This window comes from Phalaenopsis equestris, unplaced genomic scaffold, assembly GCF_001263595.1.
Source record: "Phalaenopsis equestris unplaced genomic scaffold, ASM126359v1 Scaffold000372, whole genome shotgun sequence".
Lineage (NCBI taxonomy): Eukaryota > Viridiplantae > Streptophyta > Magnoliopsida > Asparagales > Orchidaceae > Phalaenopsis > Phalaenopsis equestris.
This window is the reverse complement of record NW_018164814.1, coordinates 502,350-512,215: the sequence shown is the minus strand read 5'-3', so window position 1 is coordinate 512,215 and position 9,866 is coordinate 502,350. Positions and strand designations below refer to the sequence as shown.

Here is a 9,866-nt window from a genome sequence, read left to right as displayed (position 1 = left end):
GTTCATATGTGGCTTCCTTAAATTTTTTAATGATCATCTATGATTTATATTTAACTTTTTTATTTTAATTGAACAAGTTAAAATCTGAAAGAGCACTGAATTGCTTATATAAAATTAAAAATGTATTTTATACTAAACTTATTATATAATGCTTGTAAACAAGTAAAAAAATCGAATTCATACTTGATTTTTAATATAAATTTATTAACAAATAATTTTACAAATCTAAATAAAAAGGTATTTGAATAAATTTTAAATTAACATCTAACAAGTTTATATCAAATAACTAAAATAATATAAAAGTTACAAATAAGCTTTCTTTCAATCAACTCACATAAATAAATACTAATAAATTAATTTATTGAAATAAAAAAAGAAAAAATACATTAAATTTATATGCATATTATCATTATGTTATTATTATTCGAATTTAATGTTTTTTTTGTTGAACAAAAAAACCAATTTGTTCGTGAACATTAACAAATAAGCTGAACTATGTTCAAATTTGATTCATCTAACTTTAAAATTTTAAGAAAATTTTTAAAATTATTTATTTATTAATTTGAACAAATATAATCGAGTGTTAATGAAGTGTTGTTCATCAAAAAGCATTGGTTCAATAGTAAAAATATTTCATAAAATTCTAATATTCATGATAGGTCAAAATTAAAATTCTAATATTCATGGAAGGTCAAAATTTTATATTGGAGAAGGAAATAAAAACTCCATAAAATGCTTTCACTCCTCTTTTTTCTTTAAATAATAGCTGACTTCGTCTTCTTCTAGAGAGGCTTCAGCCTTAGTGGAGTCAAATGGCAACGTTCTGTTCACGTACGGAGGCGTGTTCTTCTCATCTGTCCAGCTCCAATACTTTACCCAACGACTCCGCCTTCTTTATTCATTTACTTCTTCAAGTTTACCGAATATTTGATCAAAATTGCTCCTTGATTTCCATTATTTCATCTCATCTAAGCTTGGAAGAGCAGCGAGCTAACATTTCAAATATATTTGAAGGCAAGTTCGGATTTTTCTCCATTTTCTTCCGCTGATAGATTTTTTTGCCTTTTCTTTTCCAGCACGTCTTTGACTTTTGCATGTTATGAACATGGGGGGATTTTTGTTCAGATTTACAAGTTTTACTTTTTTGAAAATTTTCCATGGCTGTTGAAAGGTCCCAAATCATGATAACTTTTTAGAAGTTGATATACGTATCGAAAGTGTTTTTTTTTTCTTTTTTTTTGATAATCAGGATTGATTTTTTGAGGTGTTATGGTTGTTTATGGGCATTTCGGATAGATTGAATTTATCTGCTTTATGTCTAGATTGAATTTTTTCAAGGTTGAATTTTTCACACTGTTTTTCTCTGAGAAATTGTTGATCGGGTTAATTACCTGAGTTATGCAATTCAACTGTTTGTTAGATTGACTAAAAGATTGTTGCCCGATTTAAAGATGTCTCTAAGGAGGTCAAAATCTAGCCGAGCTGAAAAGGTTTTATCAGTCGAGGAGCAGCAGCAGAAGGTTGGTTGTTTTTTTTATTTTTTTTGTTTTTAACGAAGTTCAGCAAAAAAAAGTGCATTGTATTTGTAATCAAATATCTGTTTTTCTCAATAATTTATCTTTTAGAGTAATTTTACAAGTTGAACATGATCTCAATACAAATGTATATAATCTACGATACACTTTGTTTTTTTAGTTATAATTCAACCATCCTTCCTGCTCAGATAAATGAAGTCAGGAAGCTAATAGCTCCATTATCAGATAACCTACCGGAATTCTGTTCAGATGCTTCAATATCAAGGTTTCTCAGAGCAAGAAATTGGAATTCTGATAAGGCTGGTAAAATGTTTAAAGAAGCTTTGAAGTGGAGGCTTGAATACAGACCAGAATTGATTCGTTGGGTATGTTCTTTCTGCTTATTTGTTCTTCTTCCTAATCATATTCGACAAGACGAACTAGTTTTTGATAGAGATATGTTTGATTTTTGATACATTTATCCTGCTTCAGCTTTTGATAATGATTTAGTTTATCAAATCCTGAAATGCAACATTGATTTATAGGAAGATATAGCTGATGAGGCTAAGACTGGAAAAATATACAGAGCTGATTACCAAGACAAGTTTGGGAGACCTGTTCTTGTTATGAGACCTGGATTTCAAGTAAAATTATTGCATTCCTTTAGATATTATCAACATTTAGGGCTTGTTTGGGATCAATTTTGTTTTTATATAAAAACAAGAAAATTTTTTTGTTTGTGTTTTTTTTAGTTTTTTTTTTGTTTCTAAAAACAAATCAATTTGTTTTTGAAAATACTCAAAATAACAATCAGGTGTTTCGAGTGTTTTCAAAAATAACAATATCTTAATCAAACATAAACAAAACAAAATAAAAAAAAAAAAATAAAAAAGAAAAATAAAATTGATCCCAAACGGGCCCTTAGATTTTACATTTCCTATTATAACTTATTATTATTATTATTTCACTATATAATCAGAATACAAACGCAGTAAAGGGGCAGATAAAGTACTTGGTTTACTGCATGGAAAATGCCATATTGAATTTAGGACCAGACCAGGAGCAGATGGTGTGGCTCATTGACTTCCAAGGCTGGACGAAGGTGAGTGTATCAGTAAAGGCAACCCGTGAAACGGCCAATGTGCTGCAGGGTTACTATCCTGAGAGGCTTGCCGTCGGCATCTTATATAACCCTCCAAAGATTTTTGAGCCATTTTGGAAGGTATTATCTTGATTCTTGCTTCATCATTACATGCTTTGTGAAAGTATAGATGATATAATGAATGTATATCACGTAGAAGTAATCATATTTTCTATGTCAAAGATCACGTATTATGTAAAAATTACTTTCCTTTATTCAAGTGGCATTATATGCTATAACAGAGCCTTGAATTGATTGCCAATAGATCGAAATTGATAATATGTCAAAGCATGTAAATTGGCCTAAAAGTAGCGTATCGAGTATAAAGCCCATCCATTTTTAGAGGATCACATACATTTTCTAAATTACCTAAGCTTAAAAATTACAAAATAATATAATGCACCAGAAAAAGGATATATTTGTTCAGACCAGTTCCTTGACTGATACCTCCATTGAATGTAAATTCATAGCTCTCCCATCAAATATGCCTTGTGAGGAAAAATTCAATATTACAGAATTTAGCATTTGATATTTACAAGTAATTCAGTGCGAAAATCTTATGCTTCTCGCAGAATCATCCAAGTCATTACAAACAAATTTTTCATGCCAACATACATAATATCTCAACTAGCCAAAATTAATAGCGGACACTGTTTTATTTTATAAAGTAGATTTAAGAGAACTATAGACTTCTGACAATGTGTGAGATTCAAATTTGGCGGCAAAGATTAAAAATGGAAGAAATAGAATGCATTAATTGCAGGTACATGAAATGAGTTTGGTAAAAGATTTTATTCATAGATGTTTGTTCCAATGACCTACAAATTAAATACCATACGTTTTTCACAAATAATTTTTGAACTTTATCTTGGATACTATGCACCATCACTTTATTTATCGGCTTAAATTTCAAGCACCTCGTATTTATGTTAGAAAAATGGTTTATAATTATTATAATCAGTAATCTATTTCTACACATTTTTTCATGCTAGCTATATATATATATATATATCTATTCAAATGCATTAGGCCTAGACTCAATAGGATGCTCAACAATATTTGTAAGTTTTCTAGGTTGAAACTCAATAAAAATTTTAAATGAATTCATGCCTAAAAACTTATTAACTGATGAATTGTAAGCAAGAACAACCATAGGCAACAATGCACCAAATCATTAAAATTTTTATTACCTGTCTCAATTTGTCCGTAGTTTTTGGATGATAAGCTACTAAAAAACTAAGTTATAGGTCTATTTTTTCTAAAATTTTTTTTATGATTGGCTTATGAATTTTACTTTACAAACAAAAATAATTGGTTTAGGTAACCGTGCAATTTAATTAATCTTTTAAAATGTAATTTTTGAAATATGAGATGCATGAATAGGTTTATGGCATAATATATATTAAACTATTATGGATAATGACTTGCCACTATTAAAAAATAATTGTACTTTCCCAGTGTTCATGATTATCTCAATATAAAAAGCATACTAACATCCATCTAATGATTATATGGAATACGCATGGGCCTATAATGCCTTATGTTATTTTTCTTCCCTACAACAACTCAGTAAGTCCTGTATAGTGAAATGAAGCATTCCTCAGCTTTTTTTAAACATTTTTAGTAATATGTATATTTTGTATGCATTTATTTGTGACATGGTGGTTTGGTGCAATCTCTCACCGTGAGGAATGGTTCCAATTACACATATTACTCTTTGGACTCATCTTTCCCAAAAAAAAAAAAAAATGTATATTTCGTCATTGCGATGATTTTATCTCTCTCTCAAAATACTCAACACCCCCAACTTATAGTTCTTAAAAAAAAAAAAAGTTTAAATCTCCCGAAGATGACTTAGGAATGCAAAGATGAGCACTTTTCAATAAATAATCACCTTTAAATTATTTAATTTTTGTGAAGCTCAGCTGAATTATTATTTAAGTCCTGATATATCCCAAAATAGTCCTTATAATTGACAGATTTCTCATTTATGTATTCATAATTAATTGCCCCAATTTTCATTGCTTGTAGAGTAGCAAATTTTCATGTTTAAAGACACATTCCTGCAAAAACTTATCCCATTTGGCTTGTCTGTGCTTTAACTTTTTATAAAAACTCAAATATTTTAAAACTCAGTGGCCAAAATAAAGTACAAACTCTCTAGACAGCATATAATGTCTCTAATAAACGAGAGATTGCATAACAACATAAAACTCCTGCCATAGTTTGAATATATATGTATTTTTGCTACATTTAATTTTTGATTGAAGAAAACAGTAATTACCCTTTATGGCTTAAATTACCTCCACTATCTATATCAGATGTGTCATAAGAAATATCAAATGCTTTATTAAAATCAGTTAATTTAAATGCATCGCATTCGTAAGTCTCTCTTTGATTTTATTAAAAGCATAATCAACAAATTTAGTTATTTAAATTCCCCTTTGTTAAAACAACTAGTGATTTTAGTTATACCAACATTAAACTACTTAATGAACTATCTGAAATAATTATCCACATTATAAAAAACTCCAAAGATCATGAATATTAGTAGGCCCTTGCTGATTAATAATTGCTTTAAGATTATTAGAATCAACATATAATGTATCATTTGACATAGAAAATTATAAATAGATCACAGTTGCTGTATCAAAGCAACAATCCCTTTGATTCAAATATAATATATCTTTTGCATAAACTTAAATACTTTCTGAAGTTGATCCAAATAATCATCTTATTTCTTGCTATAGATTAAATATCATCAAATTAAGCAAGAAAATTTTTACATGGAGATCACAATGCATGATTCATTTTCATTTTGAAGGCACTAGGTGTATCAAATAAGCTAAATTGCATTACTAATCATTTATATAATCCATCTTCTGTTCTAATTCAATTTTTTACTTTTCAATTTTGTTCATTCTCACTTGATGATAGCAGCCCTTAAGCTAACCTTGAAAAACAATATTTATCGTTATTTAGCATATTGTTTAAGTGAACTTTAGGAAAATCTATGTTTGATGGATCGTTTTACTATCTACATGCGTAGACCAATTTTCATCCTTGATAAGCGTAAATCTGGAAGAACATAAGGACTCATGATCTCTTTAATAAATACCTTCTTCAGCAATCATTAATATATCTCATATTTGTCGTATTCAATTGGATTCATCTTATGCTAAACAAAATTAGACAATTATGATCCATGAACTATATCAATAAGATGCTTTATATCTCTAAGTCTAAGGTCATCAAGATATGTATCTTGAAAATTTGATAACACTTGTTTAACATCATCAATCAAATTTAAAATATGTACTAGATAATTCAATAATTACTTAAGACAGAATACTTTCAAATTACTCTCTTCTCAAATCCGTGCTTATTTAGAATATACGAAGACTTTTTGCTTTATCATTTGGAATGCTAGATTCTTTGGTGGATTCATATTTACTCTTGGATTTTTTAGGTTTCAAAAATATTCTTCTTCCATTAGTCTTGGAAGACTAAATATTAAATCTCTTAGAATATTAACATCTATTTCATATTGCTAATGTCAACATAAAATAACTGGAACTATGTCAACGGATAACAACACGCCACACAAAATTCTTTTAATATTAATTGTTGGGTATTGAATAAATAGTCTGAGGACACAGATTGTTGTTTTGTTTACCTGTACTATCATATATGGTTGTTGATGTGATGTAAGTTTCTAAATTAAGTTTTGAAGGACAGGCTTAGATATAACATTCATATAACTCTACTATCAACGATCAACTTCCATAGTTTGTCTTTATATTTGAAATAGACTTGAAAATATATTGTTATCTTCTTATATGACTTAAACTTATGTGTAATTATAATGCAAAGTATGAGTTTTAAAAACAATCAACTAAATCATACAACAGATCACTAATTTTCTCATAAAACTCGTGAACATTATCAATATCATTGAGTTCATTTTTATAATTCTTTATATTAATATGTAAGTTTATACAATGATTCTCACTGACATAATGACTAATTTGATGACATTTAAAAAATATTTTAGTAGAAATATTAAAGCCATATGCAGATGCAAATGATTTCTTATTATTATCCTTATTAGAAAGTGTTACCACTCCTAGATGCAGAAGATAAAATGGGCTGAAATTAATACTTTAATGAAATGATGCACTCTCAGGCTGAGTAATAATGTTTTTAGGACATGAAATCTTAATTTTTGCTCAAAATATAAGGCAAGTTGAAAAGCATTCTTAAGTGACAGAATATGATGTCTTCTATTTATTGATATTATGCCTCAAGTCATATCTAAATTTAAAATTTGTGGCTTTAGAGCCTTTGGCGATCATAGAATAATACAATAATTTTTCAAATTGTTCATGTCTTTTGTTATAATTTTAATCACTTATGTTGAAGCATTAAAGCCATCAAGCCAATGATCATGATATGGCAAAGGCAAGTATTCTGTTTTCAAAGCTCTTTCATTTTTGCAAAGGAGAAAATGGGTTACCTTTCCAACCTTTTCTATTGCTTTACCATAATCATTCAATGTTCTATGAGTTGCCCAACCAATTTCAATTTTCAAACCTTCTGCGGCATTCTCCAAGGTATATGTCATTCAAAATAATTTTCTAAAATTATTACCATGTGTGAGAAGACTTTGGAATCAATTTTACCATTAATAGTATACACTTTCTGTAGTATTTGTGACTATAACAGCTTAATACTCATTGATACATAGGGGTATTTAAACTCTTTCAATGCAATCAAATAAGGAAAGAAATAAAAATGCAATCAAAGAAATAAAATCAAAATAATGAAAAAAAGGAAACTACATAATGCAGAATGAGGGTAATTAATAATAAATAAATGCTATTGAAAACCAATAAATCTAATAAATCTAATACTTTCATTATAACCATTTCAATTAAGCTATCATCTACATCAAAATTTTGAGTTTTATGATTTATGTTAACCTCGGTATCAAATGCCCTATAATGTTTATCATGAAATTTTTATCTTTCACCAATTTAAACATTCAGTTGAATTGGTCCATCTTTATGGTTGGAATTTACTTCATTGAATTGGTTTCCAAATTTTAATTCATGCATTAAGTAAAGTTGATGCCATCAAAGCTTTGATAAGCTTTGATTTTTTTTTTTTTGTTGTAATTGAATTGATTAATTTCACATATTGGTCAAAATCCAATCCTTGGATGATTTGCAAGAACTCAAATATCTCGTATCGTTTATAAGTGATATAATGAAAAAATCTAAAGCTTTGGTGTCAATTTGATGCAATTCATCTTCGGGTTTAGCGTCCCTAATGCTATGGGTATGATATAATGAATGTAGATTTCAAAAGTAATTAGGCTTTGCATAATAAAGAACACTTCTCACTAAAAATTGTAAAATTGTAACCAAATGATAATGCAAATTAATCAAAGAAATCAACATGAAATTTGAATCATAAAAAATTAATGAGAAATTTGAATTCAACACAACAATTTAAATCCTAATTGTAGCAAGTTTGACTCGAGTTAGAACTCTTGCAACATCAATAACTAAATATTAAAAAGAAAAATAGAAAAGAATGAAGTCACAAAAATAGAGCAAATGTAAGCCTCACGCTCGTGCTAGTAGATATTTTCCCCACAAGTTGTCTATTGCACTTGTCCCACTTAAAGGAATTATACATCCAACATAAACATAAGATTGAAAGCAAAACTATTAAACTTTTTTAGATGCTAAATTGAATAAAATTAAATGTCTCGAATATCCATTTATGGGTTTTCATCCCTAAGTTAGTAGGCTTTACTCAAATTCAAGTCCTGATTATGCAGATAAATATTAAGCCAGAAGATATAAACATCAACATTCAACACCCACAATCTTTACAGTCATTAAAAATGACATGAGAGAAATGTTGAAAGTTAAAGATGTGAAAAAATGGAATGAATATTAAGATCTTTATCATCTTGTTGTCTATGGCTGTTCTCTTAAGACTTAAAGGAGCCATTTGGGTGTGTGCATTTATAAAGCATGCAAAGTAAACCACAGAAATCAACTAGAAGCCAATTTTGACTCATTTACCTCCCAACAAACTTCTAAACTTCGCTGCAAATCAAATGCTAAAAATACTATGATACATTGCAAGCACATTACATCATGTTTTCCTAAAATAAACATTCTCCAAACTACAATTTGAATGGTTTTGAAGTGAGGCATTCCTTTCTCTTTGCAGATGGTGAAACCATTTATTGAGCAGAAGACATATAAGAAAGTGAAATTTGTTTACTCTGATAACCCTGAGAGCCAGAAGATAATGCTGGACCTTTTTGACACGGAAAAACTTGAATCGACATTTGGTGGGCGCAATCAGAATGATTTCAACTACTCAAACTTCGCTGATCGAATGAAAGAAGATGATAAGAAGATGGCGGCTCTATTGAGTTCAGGAGGTGCCATTCTTTCGCCGGATCAACCTCCTCGACGATCAATATCTTTCTTATCCGATGCTCACATCGATAATTCATCTGAAGGTTCTACATCCACAGATCCGGCATCTCCAAAGTTGGAGAAGAATGGTGTTAATGGAATGAGTGATTGTGAAACCAATGTTGGTCCTGAGACACAGCTCCAAATTGAAGGTATTCAAATAAAGGAGACCATATGAAGATTATAATGGCTTGTGAGTAATGGATTAACATGCTTACTTGTTTATTTTCCTTAAATTTTTATTTTTTTAAGTTGTCATTAGGGGATCAAATGTTATTTTATAATTGTTTTTCTGTTAGAAATTGAAATATACTTCAATGTCTTCTAATGGGCCTACTTAGACAGTTGATGGGCCCATTCGGGAGATGTAGTTGTATATTGTACACCTTGATTGCAATTTGTTCATCCATGTGGAAAATATATATATATATATATAGTATTTAAGGTATTGACATTTAAAATGTAAATTTTCGTTCTATTTTTACAATGACAGCATTGATCGAAAAAATATTACATCAGGACTACGCACGTAGAGTTACGTGTGAAGTCCAATGAAGTTACGCCGTGGAGGTGATCTGCCGGTAACACTAGGGAATATTCCCCTTGTGTTATTCTGGTGTTATTGTGTTATGAGAATATTCTCGGTGTTATAATAACACAATAACATATCAATAATACATGAATAACACACAATAACACCTAAATAAC

General features: G+C 29.1%; 1 protein-coding gene across 2 annotated transcripts; it reads left to right on the top strand.

The window, feature by feature from the left end:
- Positions 1 to 802: 802 nt before the first annotated feature.
- LOC110026442 (random slug protein 5-like) lies at positions 803 to 9,563 on the top strand. 2 transcript variants are annotated; one of them, XM_020727378.1, is made up of 6 exons: positions 803 to 1,014; positions 1,452 to 1,520; positions 1,724 to 1,900; positions 2,060 to 2,158; positions 2,494 to 2,736; positions 8,905 to 9,563. In XM_020727378.1, exons 2-6 carry the CDS (start codon positions 1,452 to 1,454, stop codon positions 9,334 to 9,336), a joined length of 1,020 nt encoding a protein of 339 aa, XP_020583037.1. In that variant the 5' UTR covers positions 803 to 1,014; the 3' UTR covers positions 9,337 to 9,563. The 2 variants fall into 2 exon arrangements, with proteins under 2 accessions (XP_020583037.1, XP_020583035.1); XM_020727376.1 differs by having other exon boundaries at positions 1,421 to 1,520.
- The last annotated feature ends 303 nt before the right edge of the window (positions 9,564 to 9,866 follow it).